This window comes from Tarenaya hassleriana, unplaced genomic scaffold, assembly GCF_000463585.1.
Source record: "Tarenaya hassleriana unplaced genomic scaffold, ASM46358v1 Cleome7, whole genome shotgun sequence".
Taxonomy (NCBI): domain Eukaryota; kingdom Viridiplantae; phylum Streptophyta; class Magnoliopsida; order Brassicales; family Cleomaceae; genus Tarenaya; species Tarenaya hassleriana.
In genome coordinates, this window is record NW_010969548.1 from 1734319 (window position 1) to 1756934 (window position 22616).

General features: G+C 39.8%; 4 protein-coding genes and 2 long non-coding RNA genes across 7 annotated transcripts; 1 reads left to right on the forward strand and 5 right to left on the reverse strand.

Moving 5' to 3' along the window:
- Positions 1–284: 284 nt before the first annotated feature.
- Positions 285–1290, forward strand: LOC104800737 (protein ELF4-LIKE 1). 2 transcript variants are annotated; one of them, XM_010523647.2, is made up of 2 exons: positions 285–926; positions 1189–1256. In XM_010523647.2, exon 1 carries the CDS (start codon positions 472–474, stop codon positions 898–900), a length of 429 nt encoding a protein of 142 aa, XP_010521949.1. In that variant the 5' UTR covers positions 285–471; the 3' UTR covers positions 901–926; positions 1189–1256. The 2 variants fall into 2 exon arrangements, with proteins under 2 accessions (XP_010521949.1, XP_010521948.1); XM_010523646.2 differs by having other exon boundaries at positions 286–926; positions 1198–1290.
- LOC104800736 (ABC transporter G family member 31-like) lies at positions 1198–3387 on the reverse strand. Its single transcript, XM_010523645.2, has 8 exons — positions 3224–3387; positions 3054–3137; positions 2716–2849; positions 2319–2546; positions 2060–2231; positions 1880–1967; positions 1587–1753; positions 1198–1477 (listed from the first exon to the last, which is right to left on the reverse strand). The coding sequence occupies exons 1-8, from the start codon at positions 3362–3364 to the stop codon at positions 1211–1213; spliced, it is 1281 nt and encodes a 426-aa protein (XP_010521947.1). The 5' UTR covers positions 3365–3387; the 3' UTR covers positions 1198–1210.
- A 225-nt stretch (positions 3388–3612) lies between these two features.
- LOC104801533 (ABC transporter G family member 31-like) lies at positions 3613–11824 on the reverse strand. The gene is made up of 21 exons (XM_019201029.1): positions 11792–11824; positions 11381–11465; positions 10136–10298; positions 9921–9997; positions 9282–9426; positions 8789–9090; positions 8430–8714; positions 7869–8185; positions 7507–7667; positions 7313–7416; positions 7052–7208; positions 6722–6897; positions 6292–6624; positions 5896–6186; positions 5726–5809; positions 5388–5521; positions 4992–5219; positions 4712–4883; positions 4532–4619; positions 4239–4405; positions 3613–4129 (listed from the first exon to the last, which is right to left on the reverse strand). The coding sequence occupies exons 2-21, from the start codon at positions 11462–11464 to the stop codon at positions 3863–3865; spliced, it is 3735 nt and encodes a 1244-aa protein (XP_019056574.1). The 5' UTR covers position 11465; positions 11792–11824; the 3' UTR covers positions 3613–3862.
- Positions 11825–15685: 3861 nt separating this feature from the next.
- On the reverse strand, positions 15686–16302 carry LOC104800738. Its single transcript, XR_769800.2, has 2 exons — positions 16115–16302; positions 15686–15965 (listed from the first exon to the last, which is right to left on the reverse strand). It is a non-coding gene; the product is annotated as an uncharacterized LOC104800738 (long non-coding RNA).
- Positions 16303–17093: 791 nt separating this feature from the next.
- On the reverse strand, positions 17094–18347 carry LOC104800740. The gene is made up of 5 exons (XR_769801.1): positions 18240–18347; positions 17659–17725; positions 17423–17470; positions 17308–17331; positions 17094–17115 (listed from the first exon to the last, which is right to left on the reverse strand). It is a non-coding gene; the product is annotated as an uncharacterized LOC104800740 (long non-coding RNA).
- A 1131-nt stretch (positions 18348–19478) lies between these two features.
- On the reverse strand, positions 19479–22177 carry LOC104800741 (acyl-lipid omega-3 desaturase (cytochrome b5), endoplasmic reticulum). Its single transcript, XM_010523648.2, has 8 exons — positions 21719–22177; positions 20927–21016; positions 20748–20814; positions 20576–20668; positions 20281–20466; positions 20109–20189; positions 19879–20016; positions 19479–19806 (listed from the first exon to the last, which is right to left on the reverse strand). The coding sequence occupies exons 1-8, from the start codon at positions 21985–21987 to the stop codon at positions 19609–19611; spliced, it is 1122 nt and encodes a 373-aa protein (XP_010521950.1). The 5' UTR covers positions 21988–22177; the 3' UTR covers positions 19479–19608.
- Between the last annotated feature and the right edge of the window lie 439 nt (positions 22178–22616).

The following is a 22616-nucleotide window of genomic DNA, read 5'->3' on the forward strand; positions in this document are numbered from 1 at the left end:
TCACACTTAAAAACGCGCGTGCTCTTCACGCACTCTATTCAGATGTTTATGTCCGAGGTTCTTTTCTTTTCGGCGGAGAGATATTTATTTTTCCCCGGCCCACAGAAACGAGAGGTAGAAAAGTATCTATCCACCGTCACTTTTCTTTGTCACAGCTCAATAGAAACTGTCCACGTCATATCCCCGCTCGAAATCCATTGGTCCTTCACGGAAGATCATCACAGACTGCTTCGGCACCCGAGTAACCGCCATGTGAGTGAGTCCGCCCCGACTCGCCCCGATTCACTCTCCTCTCGCCACGATATATATACATTCAATACCATTCACAAACAAAGAATTTACTGACCGAAAAGAAAATCTAGAGAGAGACGGAGAGGAGGAAAATCGCCTGTGTGAAGATTCTGGAGAACTGTGCATGAACTTAGATGTTTCTGATGTATACCGGCGGCCGTACGGCTTGATTTTTCCGCCATGGAAGCATCGAAACGTCGATCGCTCCTCAGAAGCAACCGGAAGAGCCAACGAGCTCAAGAGATGGCCGAAGATTGCCGCGGCTGCCGAGGAGGAGGAGGAGGTGACGGCGATATTGCGGAGGAGGAGTACGACGTGGAGGCGTGGGACACGCTGAGCAGTGGCTTCAAGCGCGCGCAGGTCGTTCTCGATCAGAACCGCGACTTGATCCAGCGCGTGAACGATAACCATCGCTCCAGGATCGCTGACAATCTGGCCAGCAACGTCGGCCTTATCAACGAGATCAATGGGAATATTTCGAAGGTTCTGGAGATTTACTCCGATTTATCCGTCAATTTCACCAATATTGTCCACGAGCGCCGGAGGACGGCGAAGAACGGTGATACCACGACTTCCACCACCGGTGGACAGAGCTCTAGCGGCTCCTGAGCACTCTTTGAAAGGGCCAATTCCGAGTAAAATCCGATCACCTGTCAATCATTTTGTATAACAATAAGCGCATCAATTTTGGCATGAAATCCGTCTGCGTAGGTGTTTTGATCGTGTCGTCATCTTGTGTGTCCTGTTGAGTCGGAAACTTATTCGAATAAGATGTGGGGAATCTTCGAAGGAGTCGTATTTGTGTGGTACAAATTCTAATGATTGTCCAGTAATTGCAGTGGTGGTGTTGATGTCATCGCAGTTACTTGTGTGGTACAAATTCTAATGATCGTCCAGTAATTGCAGTGGTTTTGCGTTATTATCTTCGCTGGAAGTTGAGGAACTTGACAGAGAGAGCAAAAGCAGAGAAGAAGAGGGCGCAGAAGGCGAGGAGAACAACGGCTGAGATACCCATTGTGCCTTCTTCATATCCCAGGTTTCTTTCAATGTATTCCTTCACGGTCCCATGGAAGGTTGGCTCGTCGATGATCGTTTCCACGTCTCCAAGCTGTGAGAGAATGATTCCTCTCAGGGTCCATGACACTGGGTTTATGTAGTAGAACCATACCCACCATTTCGGAATGAACTGTCAGAACCAACAAAAAAAAGGTTTTTTTTATATGAATTCATTATGCCCTCAAAAGAGTGAGTATATATAAAGATAAAATTGATAAAAACACAGAAAGAGAACTTACGGGTTTTGGGACGAGAAAGCCAGAGAGGAGCTCACAGAGAGAGTAAAAGGCGGAAGAAATTACAGCAGCCAAGTGCAGAGTTCGGGTGAATCCAACGACCATCATTCCAAAGAAGGTGAAGAAGGTGAAAGTCAGGAACATGAACACCAAGTAGAGCAAAAACTTTTCTGTTCAAATTTCAACAACAACAAAAAAAAAAGATATTTTCACATATCAGCTTCTCTCTCAAAGCCAATATAATTTATATGGGTATCTAAAACGAGTAAAAGAACATTGTTTGGTAGGTAACTTACGGGCCGTTGATTCAAATCCAATGGTGAAGTATGTGATGACTCCGTATATAATCGTCTGGGTGATAATGTATGGTATTTCTACCAGCCCCTGTCCACAAAAAGGTTTCACACAGAATTCCGTTTACATTCTCTTGAATGATTGTGTATGACGTTTACTACTATGGGGTGAGATTTAATCACCTGAGCTGCCGCGTACGGAATTGGAGCGTACATTCCCGCTGCTTTTTCTCGGTAGAACACGGTTCTTTCTATCGAAACGATGGGCTGTACGGACGAAGCATTGCTAACTCCAAGAAAAGCGCAAGCCGAGTAAAGGACTCCCATTATAGTCATCAAACCCTGTGAGGAGCTCCTAAAGAAGGTTCATGCATATGAAAGATGTTATGAAAAAAGTTAACAGGTACAAGAGAATTGATGTCAAAAGGAAAGTTTCATTCACCTTTGAGAGCCGACATTCCAGAAGACGGTGCCAAGTATCAAGGCACCGGCCGTGGTGAAGACTAACCTCACAAGGTTGTATTCAGGACTCCTCCAGTATACGAGGTTCCGTTTCCATAGGCATAACAGAAACTGAGAGAGCTGGTTTTGTGAGTATGTTGTAGAGAACATTAATGGCTCCGATCCTTCTGGTGGAACAGTGAAACGCTTGATGTTTTCATCCACTTGCCTGTTCCACACATAACCACATATTTTAAGTGCAATGCTACTTATTACAGTTAGTTGAGAATTTACGGTAGATGAAGCTTACTCGCACAAATGTGGAGCGATCTGACTGACCCATATGTAAAAAAGAGAGCAAACAAAATGTGGAACTAAAAGACAGTATCTGCCAGTACCTGAATTGATCAGATTTCCTGTATAAATCTGCAAAGTCAACCCCAATTTTCTCCTCCATGTTAATTGTTGAGACTTCGAGCATCCAAGTTGCTGGATTGTATCCGCTTGAGATTGGAGGAACTCCATTAATCCCCTGTCGTGGAGGAGGAGGAGGACAAACCACTTAGCCTTTGAAAGGAAACAGAAACTCATACTTGTGATTGCTTAAAAGTTCTAACACTAGAGCTTAGTTAAGATCATGGGCAGTGTAGGAAAATTCATGATCGTAGGCAGTGTTTTCCTCCAAGCAGAGGAAGGCAAAAGGAGGGCCAGGGAAGTAAAAGTGATATTATCTTACCTGAAAGTAGTCTATCAGAATCTGTGAGCGTTCACCTAGTTTTCCTCCATATATAACCTGTCCACCCCGTTTCATTAGAAGCAGCTGTTTTCAAGAACAGCGGAAAGTTGTTAGTTCAGAGTCTGGAATATGTAATCTGCGTTAGCAATCTTAATGGAACTTTATTGGACCTCATCAAATGCCTCGAAAATGTCAATGCTGGGTTGGTGAATGGTGCAAACCACTGTTCTTCCAGTGTCAACAGTGTTTCGGACAGTTCTCATCACAATGGCAGCTGCCCTAGCATCAAGTCCAGATGTCGGTTCATCCATGAATATTATTGACGGATTCGCCACTAGCTCCCAAAGAAAAGTGACGGTGGATAGATACTTTTCTACCTCTCGTTTCTGTGGGCCGGGGAAAAATAAATATCTCTCCGCCGAAAAGAAAAGAACCTCGGACATAAACATCTGAATAGAGTGCGTGAAGAGCACGCGCGTTTTTAAGTGTGATTTGTGTGTTGAATCCGTCAATTGTGGAAAGGGAAAAGAAGTCATAAACAATAGGCAACTTTGCCCAATGGAAATTAAAAAGCCGATTTCTTTTATAGAGAGGTCAACCAATGGATAAACATCTCAAGAAAATGTATAAAATAGAAAATTTGTGGGATCATTAAAGCGAAAGAAAACACATCTCACCAACTCAACATACATATATAGAGTCCCACAAAACTCAGCACAAAGGGTTTTTTGGAGTGTAAAGCCGACGCCCTGACCAATGTGAAGGGCTCATCCCTGGGAAATATTGTTGTCTCTCATCGGTTTTTGTTATTATCTTCGCTGGAAGTTGAGGAACTTGACGGAGAGAGCAAAAGCAGAGAAGAAGAGGGCGCAGAAGGCGAGGAGAACAACGGCTGAGATACCCATTGTGCCGTCTTCATATCCCAGATTTCTTTCAATGTATTCCTTCACGGTCCCATGGAAGGTTGGCTCGTCGATGATCGTTTCCACGTCTCCAAGCTGTGAGAGAATGATTCCTCTCAGGGTCCATGACACTGGGTTTATGTAGTAGAACCATACCCACCATTTCGGAATGAACTGTCAGAACCAACAAAAAAAAGGTTTTTTTTATATGAATTCATTATGCCCTCAAAAGAGTGAGTATATATAAAGATAAAATTGATAAAAACACAGAAAGAGAACTTACGGGTTTTGGGACGAGAAAGCCAGAGAGGAGCTCACAGAGAGAGTAAAAGGCGGAAGAAATTACAGCAGCCAAGTGCAGAGTTCGGGTGAATCCAACGACCATCATTCCAAAGAAGGTGAAGAAGGTGAAAGTCAGGAACATGAACACCAAGTAGAGCAAAAACTTTTCTGTTCAAATTTCAACAACAACAAAAAAAAAAGATATTTTCACATATCAGCTTCTCTCTCAAAGCCAATATAATTTATATGGGTATCTAAAACGAGTAAAAGAACATTGTTTGGTAGGTAACTTACGGGCCGTTGATTCAAATCCAATGGTGAAGTATGTGATGACTCCGTATATAATCGTCTGGGTGATAATGTATGGTATTTCTACCAGCCCCTGTCCACAAAAAGGTTTCACACAGAATTCCGTTTACATTCTCTTGAATGATTGTGTATGACGTTTACTACTATGGGGTGAGATTTAATCACCTGAGCTGCCGCGTACGGAATTGGAGCGTACATTCCCGCTGCTTTTTCTCGGTAGAACACGGTTCTTTCTATCGAAACGATGGGTTGCACCGATGAAGCATTGCTAACTCCAAGAAACAGGCAAGCCGAGTAAAGGGCTCCCATTATAGTGATCAAACCCTGTGAGGAGCTCCTACAAAAGAAGATGTTCATACAATGTGAAAGATGTTGTGAAACAAAAGCTTCAACCTTTCTTTCTTGTGACAAGAGAATTGATGTCAAAAGGGGAAATTTTATTCACCTTTGAGAGCCAACATTCCAGAAGACGGTGCCAAGTATCAAGGCACCGGCCGTGGTGAAGACTAACCTCACAAGGTTGTATTCAGGACTCCTCCAGTATACGCGGTTCTGTTTCCATAGGCATAATAGAAACTGAGAGAACTGGTTTTGTGAGTATGTTGTAGAGAACATTAATGGCTCCGATCCTTCTGGTGGAACGGTGAAACGCTTGATGTTTTCCTCCACTTGCCTGTTTCACAATAACCACATATTTTAAGTGCAATGCTACTTATTACAGTTAGTTGAGAATTTACGGTAGATGAAGCTTACTCGCACAAATGTGGAGCGATCTGACTGACCCATATGTAAAAAAGAGAGCAAACAAAATGTGGAACTAAAAGACAGTATCTGCCAGTACCTGAATTGATCAGATTTCCTGTATAAATCTGCAAAGTCAACCCCAATTTTCTCCTCCATGTTAATTGTTGAGACTTCGAGCATCCAAGTTGCTGGATTGTATCCGCTTGAGATTGGAGGAACTCCATTAATCCCCTGTCGTGGAGGAGGAGGAGGACAAACCACTTAGCCTTTGAAAGGAAACAGAAACTCATACTTGTGATTGCTTAAAAGTTCTAACACTAGAGCTTAGTTAAGATCATGGGCAGTGTAGGAAAATTCATGATCGTAGGCAGTGTTTTCCTCCAAGCAGAGGAAGGCAAAAGGAGGGCCAGGGAAGTAAAAGTGATATTATCTTACCTGAAAGTAGTCTATCAGAATCTGTGAGCGTTCACCTAGTTTTCCTCCATATATAACCTGTCCACCTCGTTTCATTAGAAGCAGCTGTTTTCAAGATCAGCGGAAAATTGTTAGTTCAGAGTCTGGAATATGTAATCTGCGTTAGCAATCTTAATGGAACTTTATTGGACCTCATCAAATGCCTCGAAAATGTCAATGCTGGGTTGGTGAATGGTGCAAACCACTGTTCTTCCAGTGTCAACAGTGTTTCGGACAGTTCTCATCACAATGGCAGCTGCCCTCGCATCAAGTCCAGACGTCGGTTCATCCATGAATATTATTGACGGATTCGCCACTAGCTCCACCGCTATCGTTAAACGTTTCCTTTGTTCTGTCGACAGGCCAGTTACACCTGGTAAACCGACTAGGGCATCCCTCAGAGTATCAAGCTCTACCAATCTCATCACTTCTTCAACGAATTCCTGGAAAATACCAACGTAACGATAATATAGCTGTCAAGGGAGGGGAATTATAGCATGCATAAGCTTTACATTGAATCTGTATCCTTTTGACAATCGGTTACTTACGCGTTTTTGTTCTTTACTGATCTCCTTTGGAAGACGAAGACTGGCGGAAAACCAGAGAGACTCTTCAACAGTCACTTGAGGAGAGTGGATATCGTTCTGCTCAACATATCCGGAAATTCTCGCAAACGTCCGTTGTTCTTTAGGGTAACCCGAAATCTTGATATCTCCTTCGACGTATCCACCCGTTTTGCGACCGGCGAGGACGTCCATCAAAGTGGTCTTGCCTGCCCCACTTGGCCCAACTAAAGCTGTAAGGACACCTGGTGAGAACACTCCGCTCACACTTGATAAGAGCTTTAATTTTGTTTCTGGCACGCCTTGCGAACGCATTTCCTGAAATGTACACGAGATTTCACGTTTTCCACATAACCATATGGATACACAAAATCAAGAGACTACGGAAAAGAAAGAGAGAGAGAAGTGTTTTAACCTGTGGCATATCAACATAGTAGTTGACATTGTGGAAAGTCATTGTCAGTGGTTGAAATGGAAGAATCATTCCTTTGTTTCCAACAGTTTCCTGACCAGTAGCTGGAACTGATCCTGAAGCAGCCTGCTTCTCTTCATGGGCATCTTCTAGAACCGTTGCCTGAGCTCTTCTGATAGCTGCAGGGACAAAAGAAAAAGAAACAGAGGAATCAACCTAAATAGCTAATATGAATAAGACCCCAATGTGAAAGTTTTTTAATATCAGAAGCACAGAACAAATTGGAACTTGAAAGGCTCTCCTTCTCTACACTAACTAATCGCCAACACTTACGATTGAGGTATGTGAGGGCGAGGGTGACTATGTTGTTGAAGAGCAATGAGTAACCAATGAGTACTCCGACTCCAATCCAATACCAGTTGCCGTTGGTGGGAAAACTACGTGATTGAAGAATGTTGAATCCTATTGCATTATCCGATATACTAGATTGCTGTGCAAAGATCAAGTATTAGTATCTGTGTTAACATAGTCTACCTCCCAATTTTTTTTGAATACATTTTGCATGAGATCGATAAAAGGAAGTATTGAGCGCACCTTCATCCACCTTGTAGCAGTGAATTCGTTGACAGTAATGGCGCGTTGGCCATAGGATAATGGCGAAACCCAATAACCCCAAGACCACCAGGGCTTAATGTCACCTGCGTGTGTAGAGTGATAGACATTCAGAAGGAAATGGAATCAACAAATTCACATTCTCCCAAACGAAGAAAATGCGGAGAATGACAAACCCCTTGGAATGACAAATCCACCAAGTACGAGCACTATCATTATCGCTGTAGACACGAGTGAATTGCCAATGACCATATCTCTCGCCAGAGAAGCCATCATACGAAAGAGACCCACGGCCATTTGATGCACCGAGAAGAGTACCAGCGTATACCGGAAAAATCTGAAGAAAAGATATGTAAAGGACACGAGCCAAAGTGAACTTAGTGGCCATAAACACAAGTTTGTTTAACAAGATAATGGTTTAAAACCGAGAACCAAAGAACAAAAATCATAGGCATTGAGATTTGGTCTACAGAATCGAGCAAAACAGTTCCTAGATCTCTATCGAAAGTACAAGAAGGAGGGTAATTCTAGGAAATACCTGCCAGGGGAAGGTGCAAGCCCCACAGTGTAGTATACCACAGCAGACCAAACAACAGCTTCAATAAATGAATAAGGCACACGTAAAATCCAACTGGCAAGGGACCATGCCCATGCAGGATGAAATGAATTGTCTCTTTGCTTGTAGAACACCGGGAGACGATATATCATGAGAGGCAGCTCATAAAAACCATTGAACATCATGTGCATCAGCCCAAAGAAGAGACAAGACAAGTACATGTTCCCATATATTTCATCTGTCGGGTGTAGTCTCGTTCTCAAGAATACCGTGGACGTGACAAATCCCATGAACGCCACCTTGAATGTTGGTACAGATCGTGCAAGTATAAGTAAGGTTTGCGCGAGACGTAAAGCTGGAATAAAATTCCTTTCTAATTTTGATCTAGGGGATTTTGCTTCGGATATCTGCAATGTCTATGCAAAGGGTCTTTCCATTTAATTACATCATATAATTTTGGACCTGTTGGTTCCCCATATATTATCATTATAGATAGAATTCTAGACCTATGGGGACAGATTCAGAGTCTTAAGCAGGATATACCTGGCAGGTCTTAAAAATGTAGAGAAACCTGTTCCTCCTGATCAGCAATATTTCTCTACCAAAGCAAGCTTCAAAGCTATCCCATTTTGATATAGCAAATTCTGTCCTGCACAAATCTGAGGGATCAGCTGAAGATTTATCGAACTGAGTGGTCATGTTGTTGGATTCTCTGTCTTTCCAGTATTTAGAGCTTCGAAATGCTTTGGCCATTTCCGAAACAGGAATGAACTTATAAGATGATGAGGAATCCGCCCAGTATTGTGCTTGATCCTTTCTTGAAGTCACCTGCAAACGATAGAAATTAGGCCTATGTTTCAAAAGATAATGCGAAAAATGGAAGAAGCGTTAAGAAAACATACCTCTTGGAGGAAATCTGCGACACCTTTCCGGGGAGGCAGACGGAATCCTAGGGACTCAAAGAAGTCTGTCACTTCTTCTCGAGGGCCTTGATACACTATATAACCTTCTGATAGAAGAATCAAATCGTCAAACAGGTCAAATGTCTCTGGGGCGGGTTGAAGAAGAGCCATTAGCACAGTTGCATCCATTAGATGGACGAAGTTTCTAACACATCTCACGATCTGATAAGTTGTGGAACTATCAAGACCATTGGAGATTTCGTCCATGAATAGTGTTTTTCTTGGCCCGACAGTCATCTCTCCTACATAAAGTTAACGGCTTCCTTCAGCAAAATGGTGTCATTGCAAGTTTTCATCAGAGATTTATAACATTAACCAAAGCTCAAGAACCATGATTTATGGAAGCACAAACAAACTGAATTTCAATCATCGAAAATATCCGTCTATAAGAAAACAGTTTCATATACAATACAAGAAAAAGATAGAAAGACACCTGTTGTTACTCTCTTCTTCTGGCCTCCTGAAACACCTCTCGTCATTTCATCTCCAACTATTGTATCAGAACATGCATCTAGACCGAGCATTTTTAGCATATAATCTGTGGAAATGTTCTTCTTTTTACCACCAACAGATGCAGCCTGCGGATTTCAAGAGGATGCTAGAAATTTTAATCGCACCAGCCCTAACCGGATATAAATGTCGATCTCAATGCTACCGCTAGCAATGACAATGTTTTTGTTAAATGTAAACGATAATAGATATTTTGACTTCTATTAATACTTGTGGTAATTATATTAATATTTTCAAATATATATATATATTTTAAATTTATTTTTTATTTTTTAAATAAATTTTGCAGCGCAATTACGTTTAAAAAAAACATAAGACATTGACGTTTTACATATATCCAACGATTTATACGTTGAAAATTGCGTTGCAAATCTTTAACTCTATGTTGGCGTATTTTGCAACGCTTTACAATATTTTTTTTTCAATCTATAACTCCTGTAAAACACTTTTATTGCGTACAAATACAAATATTATGACATGAATAGGGCTTTTGCAATGTTTTTGTAGCTTGCAAAATGACTTTTTTTCATATTGAAACTATTTAGATATTTTTAATACTAACCTTCATAAAAGCATCAATTTTCGGACACGGGCGTATATATCTCTCTCTCTCTAAGCTGATGACATCTTTCATGTAACCTAGTAGGACAAAGAAGAAGATGAAGTTAGCCTAGGGTGAGGATGGTATACTACGCTATTATGGGAATCCTGTTTTCTGGAAGCAATACCAACAAAAAAAAAACTAGAGCTTATAATCTTTAAAGAAGAAGAAAAAACCTGCAAATCCTTCACTTGCGCCTTGACATCTTGCGGCAAAATCTAGTGTTTCACGGACAGTGAGTTCTGCAATGTGATCATCTGTTTGGCTAATGTATGCGGATGTCCTTTTCACATGGAAGTCCTCAAGCTTCTCTCCATTGTAGGTTATGGCACCCGTTTTCTGTAGATTAACATACAACTTTACACTAAGAGGGCAAAACAAATGGGGTCAACTGTAACCTTATTAAACCCAATAATAAATAAGTTTGGGCTCATTTGGATTTTTTTTTTATTCAATAGGTTAAACGACTTTTAGGGTATGGTGTTCTGTTAATATGTCCAAGTTGAGAAATTATATTTCGAACATTATGAATTTCTGCTAATAATGCCTTCAATTTGGAAGTTTTGACTTTTTTTTTGGGTACATATACAATTATACATTGGCTTTTTCCCATTTGTACATCAGTTACTTTTTCTTTTTTTCTATTTTTCACATTAGTTACGAGGAATTTGATAAGACGGTGTTAATTGTTAATTGTCTTATATACTTAAGATGATGTTAATTGCCCAATACATTTAATGAAATCGAATTAAATTATTGATACATCATGAACGTTGCCGAAACTAAAGTGGAACAAATGGTCTGAGAGGCTGATATGCATGAAGATGGTCACATTATTTACGAGGAATTTATTAAGATGATGTTAATTAGTGATGATACATAATGTAATGAGTTTTGATTTGCCCTAGGTTTCAAAATTTTTCAATGCAAAGGACAAAGATTGAAAAGACAAATTTTTTTTTTTATTGGATAACCGAGTATGTTGGGCGGAGGTCCAGACTAATTCCGGGGCCGGAGGGAAACCATGTGAATACCTCCTCTCCAGCCTAGGGTTCGATCTCATGGCGGGACAAATTTTAATTTTACAAGTTTTGATAAATAAAATGAAGTTATTAGGATACGTAAAGTTTTATTTTCAATATAAATGAAATGATTTAGATACGTAATAAGATTTTGGTTATTCGGATTATATTTTATAATATATTATTAACGCATAACCATATTGATTTTATGTATTAAGGAATTAATTAGTCTAAATGGTTAATTTAGTTTAAAAGGGTCTTATGAATTACCCAAATGGATTAGCTTTGAATGGTTTGGGTAACCCATTTTGACAAATATTAACTTGGTATCAAACCAAAGGAGACGCTTGACCATAAGATGCATGTGACATGATGGATACAGCTGCACGGATTACTAACCTTGAGGCTTTTATCTAGTTTCCCGGCAAGAGCCAAAAGCAGTGTGGATTTTCCAGAGCCCGGAGGTCCCAAAAGCAAAGTCATCCTTCACCAAAGTTATGCGAGTCAGTTTTCCGATAAAGATTTGTAACAACATCAACGTCGTCTTAGTCCCAAGTATAAAGATTTGTAAGTTTCCAAAAAAGAAGACCTAACCATAAGTGCTTATGCAAATCAAATATACATTTTTTTTCAGAATCACAATTTCTCCAGCCTGGAAACAGAATGGTATGTTACAGTTTGTTCATCCACTCTCCCTTTATGCAACTTATAGCATCATATATAACTATAAGATACTGAACTTAAGAACATTGAGTAGATCGTTAGGCTCATGTGAAGTTTTAGTTTCCTATCTAGATTGCCTTCGTTTACCTTCCGGGTTTAACTGCCCCACCGATATTCTTCAAAATTTTTAGCTTGTGTTTCTTAGGTCGGAAAATTCCCAAACCAGTGAGCTGATGCTGCAGTAGGAACGTGCAGAATTAGATGTTAGAAGCAATCCAAACACCGTTAAAAGCTAAAAGACTAAGCGTAGAAAAGAAGAAGAAGGGTTCTTAGAAGAGCCAGAAAAGAACTCATACCTCAACAAAATCACGAGCTACGTTGACCAAAGTTGGTAAAGCTCTTGCACCAATTTGAACATCGGCTTCTATGTTCAAGTTTTCGAATCTGACTTCAATTTTAGGAACCTCCAATCCAACTCTAGAATAACACCAAGGCAAAAAGGAAAAATATGTTTATCTCTGTGCCTGATTCATCTACCAAACGGAAACCGAGATTAACCATAGCACCATCGATGGATATGTTTCCCAAATATAAAGGAACCCATCGTTTAACACCAAAGTAAATCGAAGAGAGAGATACCATTGGCAACGGCTCCGGACTTGCCATAACACACACTGGTTCCTCGTCTCTTCCCTCTAACTCTCGTCGTCTTAATCTTCAAAATATCCTTTATGTTCCCACCATGCATAAGAACCTCATCTCCATTCATCAGCTTTGTTATTCTAACAATGTTTCAGTGAATTCTTTTCTCGTTTCTTTCAAGTGAAGGATCTCAACACGAGGGCACCGCTACTAACCGAACCCCTTAATAGCGGTGCGTATGAATGACCGATTATCCATTCCTCGTCCGTGTCCTCTAATAAGCCCTCGGTTCTTGCTCTTTCGAGTGTCAAGACCTCTCTCTCCGAGTTGCACTCTAGATTGGGTCATCCATCTTAAGACGTTTTAAACTCTATTATTTCACGTTTGTCTCTTCCGTTGTCCTCTTTGTCGAGTCATCCATTGTCTTGTGATTCTTGTCTTAATATTAAAAGTCATAAACGTCCTTTTTCTACTTCCATGCTTACCTCATCTCGACCTCTTGAACTTTTATATTCGGACGTATGGACTTCGCCCGTCACCTCTTTTGACGGTTTCAAGTATTACGTTATCTTTGTTGATCATTTTACGCGATATATATGGATTTACCCTATGCGTCACAAATATCATGTTTTGACTATTTTTCCAAAGTTTAAATCTCTTGTTGAAAATTGCGTTAACACCAAAATTGTCACTCTTTATTCGGATAACGGTGGAAAATATATCGCACTTAGAGATTTTCTTTCGTGTCATGGTATTTTGCATCTTACTTCTCCTCCCCACACACCCGAGCATAATGGTATTTCAGAACGTAAACATCGTCATGTTGTTGAAACCGAACTTACACTTTTATCTTGGGCATCCATCCCTTTGGACCTTTGGAACTTTGTTTTTCCGACGGCAGTCTATTTGATCAATCGTCTCCTCACTCCGGTCCTTCACGGTCGTTCCCCTTTTGACTTTGAGTCATCTCCAAACTATATTAAACTACGTACCTTTGGTTGTCTTTGCTACACGTGGCTTCGTCCTTACTCTAGTCATAGACTACAACCTCGATCGGCCCCTTGTGTCTCTGTGAGTTACTCTCTCACCCAAAGTGTTTTCCTTTGTTTGCATGTTGCCACTTCTCGTTTATATGTCTCTCGTCATGTTGAGTTTGTTGAGTCGGAATTTCCTTACTCTAGGCTTCTTTCAACCTCTCACTCTCCAGTTGACTCTTCTCCATTCCCGTTTGTCTCTCGCTCTTCCCTTGTTCCATGCAAGTATGATCATTCTTATACACTGTCATCCTGAGCTGGTCTCTCGTGTTGTTCCATCACCCGCAAGGAACTCTTCCTCAATGCCTCTCACCTGCTCTTTGCCGCCTTTGTTACCTCTTCAACCTTCTCCGCACTTGATGCCTCATGACCCTCTCGATCCCATGCTTACCGAACCACCAAACATTGCTCACTGACGATCACCCATTCCTATACTCACCGACACACCATCACCTCTTGTTCCCCCACAAAACACTCATCCAATGGTTACTCGCTAAAAAAACGTCTCTAAACCTCACCCCAAGCTTAGTCTTACCTCTGTCCTTCACCCAAACCATGACGTAGAACCTACGTGTGTTTCACAAGCTCTTAAGGATCCAAAGTGGCATGATGCTATATGGTCGAGGAGTTCAATGCCTTGATTCGCAATGACACTTGGACTCTTGTTCCGTCTCGACTGTCTTATAACATGGTTGGTTATAAGTGGGTTTTCCGTACTAAGTGACACTCTGATGGCTCTATTGACAGGTACAAAGCTCGTCTTGTGGCTAAGGGGTTTCACCAACGGTCTGGGATTGATTACACAGACACATTCAGTTCTGTCATCAAACACGCCACAATCCGTGTTGTCTTGACCATTGCGGTTTCCAAAGGTTAGGCTCTTTGCTAACTTGATGTCAATAATGCGTTTCTTCAAGGCATCTTGACGATGATGTATACATGACTCAACCGTCAGGTTTCATCGACAAAGATCAACCATCCTTCGTATGCAAGCTCCACAAAGCTCTTTACGACCTCAAGTAAGCCCCCCGAGCGTGGTACAATGAACTTGGTCGGTTTCTCCTTAAGTGTGGGTTTGTTAACTCCTTCTCCAATACCTCATTGTTCATTCTTACCCGTGATATTGTTACTATCTATGTTCTTGTGTAAGTTGATGATATCATTATCACGGGTAGCCACTCGAAGGATGTGCAGAGTTTCATTGATGTACTCGCTCGTCGGTTCTCTATCAAAGATCTCGGCTCATTATCCTACTTTCTTGGCATCAAAGTCAACCGCATATCAACTGGTGTTCTCCTCACTCAACGACTGTACATTTCTGACGTTCTTGCACAACATTTTATGGCATATGCCAAGGCTGTACCAACCTGCTCCCGTCTACCTTGAGCCTCCGACTCAACTCCGGGTCTCCTCTCGCCGATCTTACCGAGTACCGTCAGATTTTGGGTAGTTTACAATATCTTCTTTTCACTCGACATTGCATTTGCCGTCAACAAGCCATCTCAATACATGCATCGCCCGTGCTAGGATCATTTGCAAGCCCTCAAGCGTATTCTCCGATATCTGAATGACACTCGATCCCTCAGAGTTTTCATCTCACGTTCCTCTCCTCTCTCACTACATGCATTCTCGGATACCGACTGGAGAGGTGATCGTGATGATTTCTCTTCGACGGGAGCTCACATTATCTATCTCGGACGCACTCTTGTATCATGGTCGTCCAAGAAACAACGCTTTGCTACAAAATCTTCCACTGAGGTCGAGTATAAATCAGTTTCCTCGACGGCGTCCGAGGTACAATGGCTTATGTCTTTCCTCTCTGAGCTCGGTGTCACGTTCTCTCACATGCCAGTTATTTATTGCGACAATGTTGGTTCTACATATCTATCGACAAATCATGTTTTTCATTCTCGGATGAAACATGTAACCATTGATTATCATTACATTCGAGGTCTCGTTCAAGCTCAGAAATTTCGCGTCTCTCATGTTTCATCTGCGGATCAACTTGCCGATGCTCTCACCAAATCTCTTCTACGCCAACGGTTTGAGCTTCTTCGGTCCAAGATCGGTCTTCTATCCGACACCGATCTTGCGGGGACATGTTAGTATATTGATATATTATTATTATCTATTACAATTATTTTCCTAAAATATGCCACTAATTATACTTAATTTCTTACATGTTTTCTTTCATGTCTCCTCCATGTTTTCTTCCATGTTTTATGTCATTATGTCTTTTATGCAATGTATATATATGAGATGTAATCCTCATCATAAATTCATTCAATCACATTTTCATAAACCAAACTCTATCAATATGCATTCGGTATCGTAGAGTTCATACCGAATATAACTATAACCGAAATCTCGAATGGAGGTCTATATATAACCATTTTATTATAATCGACACATAACATTATATGAGATCATAGGCTTAGAATTTGCCAAATATATAACTGAAGCCTATGGACCGTTTCTGTCGACGGAGTTTGTTTTGTGGTCCAAAAATTCCGACACACATCTGCATTTGTTATCAACACAATCATAATTTCCACACAAATCTTTCAGCTTCGCTGCACAATCCTCTGCTTTCTCGCACCTGAAGTTGATTACTTTGTATCTCGCCTCCGCCACTTGGCAAATATCTGCAACGTTTATATACATATAGCAACCATTATATTACGGTCGTGTATATATATATATATAGAAAACTATATATATCCTCATATATATGATCGTGCATGTGAAATTTGCGTGAAAGAAACGAGCAATATAAAATAAGATCGATACTTACGAGAAACAGTGATTAAAAATGCTATAAAGATTGCTAGCTTCACCATCTTTGTTGCCGCCATATCGTTAGTCTCTTTTTCTTTGTATCTTTTTTTTTTTCTCTTGAGTGCAATGTTTTTTTTATGAAACTAAATAGTGGCGAATGGTGAGTATATATAGATGTAGTATAGGGTGTCTATTTATCAAGATGATATAGTATTTGGGAATACAATAATAGTATTCTAGAAGATTAGGATATTACCTTAGATTTGATTTTATTTTGTATTTATAGATATTTATATTCATTAACTAAGATATTTTGAATTGACTTTTATATTTATAAATATTGTAATTAATATAAATATGTAAACTTTTAAACAAAAAATCTCATCTTCATAACTGCTCTTTATAATTATAATGGCTTGCTATTATAATTGTGTTTTTCTTTAAAATGAAATTTATTCTGATTTATTACAATAAGGCAAAACACCTGATTATTCTTTTTCTTTGTATCAACTTCAAAATCGAATATTGTGCGGATTAGATATGGATACAGATATCTCAAAAATCTCAGATATCTGATTTGTGCCCAACCCTAGCTTAGTGTACTTAGGCTCTTTGCTAACTTGATGTCAATAATGCGTTTCTTCAAGGCATCTTGACGATGATGTATACATGACTCAACCGTCAGGTTTCATCGACAAAGATCAACCATCCTTCGTATGCAAGCTCCACAAAGCTCTTTACGACCTCAAGTAAGCCCCCCGAGCGTGGTACAATGAACTTGGTCGGTTTCTCCTTAAGTGTGGGTTTGTTAACTCCTTCTCCAATACCTCATTGTTCATTCTTACCCGTGATATTGTTACTATCTATGTTCTTGTGTAAGTTGATGATATCTCTTCTTCTTCTTCTTCTTCTTCTTCTTCTTCTTCTTCATCATCATCATCATCATCATCATCATCATCATCGAAAGAAAATTGTTGAAAATGAATCATACACAAATCTTCCCAACGCCTTTCTCCCCTGTAGCAGTTACACCACAACCAGTCAAGACTATAGGCCCCATAACCATATCTAACAAGCACTTCCACGTTGGACCTGCCAAACTCTCTAGTACTTCCACAACAATTCGTACACGACTGAGAGCATTAATTAATTGGATTTGGACTACAGTTCAGGTTATGTAACAAAGAAAGAACATAGTCAGCGGGTTACCTGTGCACAAAGCTCGGAAGTTTTCTGCAAGAGGAAACATTTCAAACCAGTTACAATGTTGAGATTGAACTTCGGTTTACATAAATATCATAACAAACATCAACAGCCATGGTACCTGCGGTTTTGGGGACTGTCTTCCCGAAGAGACCCATAACAATGCGACCTGTGACATGTCGGAAGCTAAGTAAACATTGGAACAAAAGAAACCCTACATCTCGACAGGACCAATGAGGAAATGAGAGTATGATCTGAACGAGAGCACAAAGTGCTGCTGTCAACAGAAATGTAAGCCCTGTGTATACAACGTATTTAAGCTTGAAGAAAGGAGAGCCTCGGAGCAGTGAGCCATACCAGCAGGTTTTCCATCAATCTCCACATCGAAATAAACCTTGTGAGTGACCTTTGGATCTTCCTTTGCCTGATATAAGTGGATGTGTTCATCAAAAAATCAATTGAGCATCATACAAGGAAGAAAACTGTTCAATGTTCATGGTTCTCAAGCTAAAAGATCCCATAGAAAACATATCTCGAGACATGTAACAAGCTTCTTATCACACAAAAAGCAAGTAGAGTGGACAAATGGAAAACCAAGGTTCAATATCTGTTCGGATCGAAAATTCTACCAAGACTTCCTGATAGATCCTTTTTTTTGGAAAAAACAGCAAAATGGAACTTATCTCTGCATGTTCATGTGAGACAAAAATCAAATAACGAAAAATTCGAAGAGATCATAATAGCAACACTTGACAGAACAAAATCACGAAAAATGTCAGGATTCTCGTTTTTCAACGACAGATCTAGAAGAGGAAAGCGCCAACAAAAGGAACTGAAACTTGGGTTACAGATCGGGATCATTTTGCCCTAGATTCGTTGCCGTAGGAATAATACACAAAATCGAACAGAGTCAGAGAATAGAGAGAAGAAGAAGTTACCTGAACAAGTGCTAGGGTTCCAAAAAGGAAGAGACTCCATAGCAGAACTGAGCTCGCTCTCACCATCTCCGTGATCGCGAAAAAAAAAACAAAATGCGTGGAGCAGATGGGATCTTTAATAAATAGAACAAGAAGGGAGACACGCAGTATGGGCTCCGTAATGGGCCTTTTGGAGGGAGTGGGCTTTTAGATTTTAAATGCTCAGATTAAATAATTCTTCTCAAGAATCCCCCCACGCCACGCGCTTCAGAACTTGCAAATTTCGGGTTCCAGAAACTAAAGAATTTCCTTGGAGCGTGCGCTCCACACGCTTTAACTGCGCATAGGGAACTGGCAAATTCAGAGACAAAAACCGTCGTTGGTTACGACGACGTGATAGTTCAGATCCTGGTGGCTTCTTGGTCGTCAGGTGAAGATGGAAAACTTGACCAATGGCTGCAAACCGTTCTTGCTCCAAGATTCTTGGAAGCTAGACACAAGTACGGTTCCGCTCCCCGGTCCGGTGTGAAACTGGTCGCCTGCATGGGTTTTCCGGCAAAGGTCGACGTGCTCTGATTATAGCCAATGTATATACGTACGTAACTGGTTATTACAGTTAATCTCGGTTGTTCTGTGATCGGGTGGGTTTTGTAATTAGATGTGATTTTGGCAATTTGATCTCTCCCTAATCTTTGGGGGTTAAGCTTTACCAAAATTCCCAAAGTGAGTTTCTTTGGTATTTACCTAACTTGGGTAGTTCACAGACACAAAGCGTATGTTCTGCCCCGAGTTCTACTCTCAAAGTGGGGATGAAGCGTATAATTCATAAATGGAAATGGCTTTTATTTTAGGTTTTTTATTTTAGTTTTTGGATTTTGATTTTTAGTTTTTGGCTTTTGGATTTTATAATATTTGAAAACTCACAAAAAGTCATTGATTTTTTCACTAAAATGGTTTTCCAAGTTTTTAGTAAAAGTAATTTGGTAAAAACTTGAATGATTCTAAAAACTCCCACCATTCAAGGCCCAAATCAAATGGGTGGTTGTTGGTCACGAGAGATTTCGGCGTATGCTTAGTTATAAAAAAAATATCTTTTGCAGAGTTCATGCCGTTTGTAATCCCCCTTAAACGGCGAGTATTGCCCGTTTCTCCAAGGGAACAAACAAAAACGGCATGCTTTTTGGGTGAAGTTGCAGCGTTATTTGCACGTAAACTAAAAAGAAGCAAAAGTCGAAGCAAAGAAAGCTAAAAGAAGAAGCATTAACAAAAACTTTCAGTCTCTCAAAGAAGATGATATGGAAATGTAATAAAAGTACATTTAACAAAATCCTTATTTCTATGATCTTGTCTAATGACGACCCCGTAAGCCATTATTCCATTATTTTTTTACTTAGTTGATTTTTTTATCATCAGAAGCGTAAACATAGAGATCGGGATCGGTCTCGTAAAAGACTATATCTCCGGTATCGCTCACGTAGTGATCCTTCTTGATGCTCGAAACCAAACTCTCGACCAGGTGAACCGGGATCGGACCCGACTTCTTTGGCTCGCGATAGTATTTCCCAAGCACCGGTTTAGCCGCTTTCGTCTGTAACCGAAAACCGATTTTTAATTAAACCAAGGTTATTATTGTGTTAGTGGCATATATAAACACACTTACAGCTTCGACCAAGTGATAATGAGGGATCTGAGGGAAGAGATGGTGCACGACATGGGTTCCGATGTCGTGGTGGATGTTGTTGAAGATGCCGTAATCACGATCAACGGTTGTCAATCCTCCACGTAAGTAACTCCACTCCTGGACATGAAATTATATTAGTTTATTTTTTTTATTAATTATAAAGAATATAACACACAAAATATGCTGGCACATTGTGTAATACATTATACCTTTCCCCGGTACCAAGGCAACTTCTCGTCATACCCATGGTGATGCAAATACGTCACGGCGTCCAACCACATAACAAATATCTGAAATAATACGATACCATATACCATTACTGTTATTATTATTATTATTACATAGGAAATTGAATAAATATACACACACATATACGTATACCATGTAAGGAACGCCGTAGACTTTGATGACGGGGATTGGACCGACGAGGGAAGAGAGATAAAGGAGAACGGCAACCATAATGGACCAACATGTAGTAGAAGTGGCCGCCAGCGTTCTCTCGTTTGGGGCAAAGATATTGCTGTAGGGGTTGAAATGCGATCCTTCTTTCCCGGGACTACGGTACCACTGCCACCATTATATATTTCATTGTTATCCACAAATAATTATTCAACCGATGGTAAATAAATTATAAATCAAATAAAGGGTTGGTAAAATAAATCAACAGAACAATTACCAAATACAAAGGGTAGGCAAATATGGGGAATGGAACGGTGAATCTGAGCATCCGAGTACTGTGGGGCAATTCCTTGTACAGCTTCTCCGGTAACTGAGATTTTCATATTTATATAGTTAAAAATATAATATATATATATATAAATATATGGAAAAGGAAGAGAGAAGGATACCGGAACCCAGGACTCGTCGTTTTCAACGTGGCCATGATTCTGGTGGTGGGTGCGATGGCTGATTCTCCTGTCACCCATTTTCACAGTTAACACATATTTTATTCCGATTATTTTGGAAAAATGCGAATTAATAAATATATTAATTTAATTTAAGAGAGAGGAAGAGAGAGAAGACGTACCAACCATGGTAAGGAACCAGGATGAATGAATGAAGAATGTGACCAACAACACTGTTTAGTAGGGGAATGTCTGAGAAGCTCCCATGCCCACTGCCATTTTCAATTAATCCCTTATTTATTCACCTAATTTATTTTTTATATATTAATATATATATATATAATAATAATATATATACATACAAACATTAAATATACAAGATACAAATTTCTATTCTATTTCACATTTATCCGGCCTATTTAATACACAGATAAAATATTTTTTACTTTTTTTGCCAAGCCTTGGAAACTTTTAACAATAGCGAATGATTTTTTTCCTTGTACAACAACACTGATAATGACCTTATAATAGGAAAAACAAATTGAAAAATAGAAAATTTAAGAATTGACAACCCAAAAATAAAAATTCAGTGCACTTGGACCCCGTTTTCATATTAAGAAATCACGAAGACACCCTTCCACATAGATCCAATAAATCTAAACATTAATTTCTTTTCTAATTCAGAAAAAAAAAACGATGCATGGATCCAAAAATATCTGCCCAGAAATCACGGATCCCATTCGCTATAATATTACAAAAATATTCAACACCCTTAAAAACCGAAAGACCACCCTCGAACGTGCATTCAAGAAATCGAGGCAAATACAAACAAACAAACGTTAAAAGAACAATTTTTTTTTTTGGCTTAACCCTAATATTTCACCGACACAGTATCGGACATTGAAACAAAAACACGTTTATACATATGAAAGCCGACAGGATTACAGGAGGAGAAGAGAAAGAGAATTAATTACCAGTCATGGCCGAGGACGAAGATTGCCCAGAAGAGGGTCCCTTGAGCGACCCAATAGAGAGGCCAAAAGAGCCAACTGTCGGCGTAGACGGCGGCGACGGCCAACGCCGCGACGGAGCAGATGTCTCTGACGACATAACTCAGGGACCGCCACGTGTTCTTCTCCCAGCAATGCCTCGGAATCGCCGCCCTTATGTCCCCTATCTTGAACGGCGGCATCGCACTCGCGTCGAATACGCCGTCGTTTTGCTTCCCACCCTCCATTTCCATGGCTCCACAGGGAGAGAGAGAGAGAGAGAGAGAGAGAGAGAGAGAGAGAGAGAGAATATTAGTTTCTGTGGTTCCAAATTTGAAGGAATATGGCTTTTGGGTTTTGCGAGTTCTCTCCTTATATATATATATATAAATAATAACAGAGGGAAGATATGCAGACGTGAAAATGGCTGTAAGTGAAGAGTCTTTTTTTTCTTCTTTTTTAAAATTAAAAAATAGTAAATTGAAATTTAATAGATTCACATTGTTTTGGAGAAGCTGTCAAAGGGAGACAAAAGGGGTGAATTTCTTTTTAAAATGATTCATTTAATAGTTTTGACTGTCATTTTAGGGGAGAGATTTATTATATGTATCTTTTACTTTTTGTCCCTTTTTACCCCTTAAATTAACGTAAGGATATCGCATAAATTCAAATATAATAACTATTACCATATACGGACGACAAATGGATGCTATTTTTTCAATTCTTTTACTACATTACCGTCGGAAAGTTAAAAAAAAATAAAAAAAATAAAGTCCTTCAAGAAAATAATAACTAATCTTGTGCCGTCAATTGATTCAATTCTCTTTTTCTTTGTAGATTTCTATTTAGAGAATTTGGACTGCCTTCATCACACTGGAAAGAG

What these genes read in the sequence shown, in the direction of transcription:
- LOC104800737 (XM_010523647.2), top strand. Translation starts at nt 472, where the DNA reads ATGGAAGCATCGAAACGTCGATCGCTCCTCAGAAGCAACCGGAAGAGC.
- LOC104800736 (XM_010523645.2), bottom strand. Translation starts at nt 3,364, where the DNA reads ATGGATGAACCGACATCTGGACTTGATGCTAGGGCAGCTGCCATTGTG. An exon ending in TGGAATGTCGGCTCTCAAAG is followed by an intron (nt 2,232 to 2,318) that starts GTGAATGAAACT and finishes AACCTTCTTTAG; the next exon opens with GAGCTCCTCACAGGGTTTGA. An exon ending in TTCCGTACGCGGCAGCTCAG is followed by an intron (nt 1,968 to 2,059) that starts GTGATTAAATCT and finishes TTTTGTGGACAG; the next exon opens with GGGCTGGTAGAAATACCATA.
- LOC104801533 (XM_019201029.1), bottom strand. Translation starts at nt 11,464, where the DNA reads ATGACTTTGCTTTTGGGACCTCCGGGCTCTGGAAAATCCACACTGCTT. An exon ending in TGGATTTGTCATTCCAAGGG is followed by an intron (nt 7,417 to 7,506) that starts GTTTGTCATTCT and finishes CTACACACGCAG; the next exon opens with GTGACATTAAGCCCTGGTGG. An exon ending in TCAGTAAAGAACAAAAACGC is followed by an intron (nt 6,187 to 6,291) that starts GTAAGTAACCGA and finishes GGTATTTTCCAG; the next exon opens with GAATTCGTTGAAGAAGTGAT.
- LOC104800741 (XM_010523648.2), bottom strand. Translation starts at nt 21,987, where the DNA reads ATGGAAATGGAGGGTGGGAAGCAAAACGACGGCGTATTCGACGCGAGT. An exon ending in TTCGTCCTCGGCCATGACTG is followed by an intron (nt 21,017 to 21,718) that starts GTAATTAATTCT and finishes TGAAAATGGCAG; the next exon opens with TGGGCATGGGAGCTTCTCAG. An exon ending in ACGACGAGTCCTGGGTTCCG is followed by an intron (nt 20,669 to 20,747) that starts GTATCCTTCTCT and finishes TGAAAATCTCAG; the next exon opens with TTACCGGAGAAGCTGTACAA.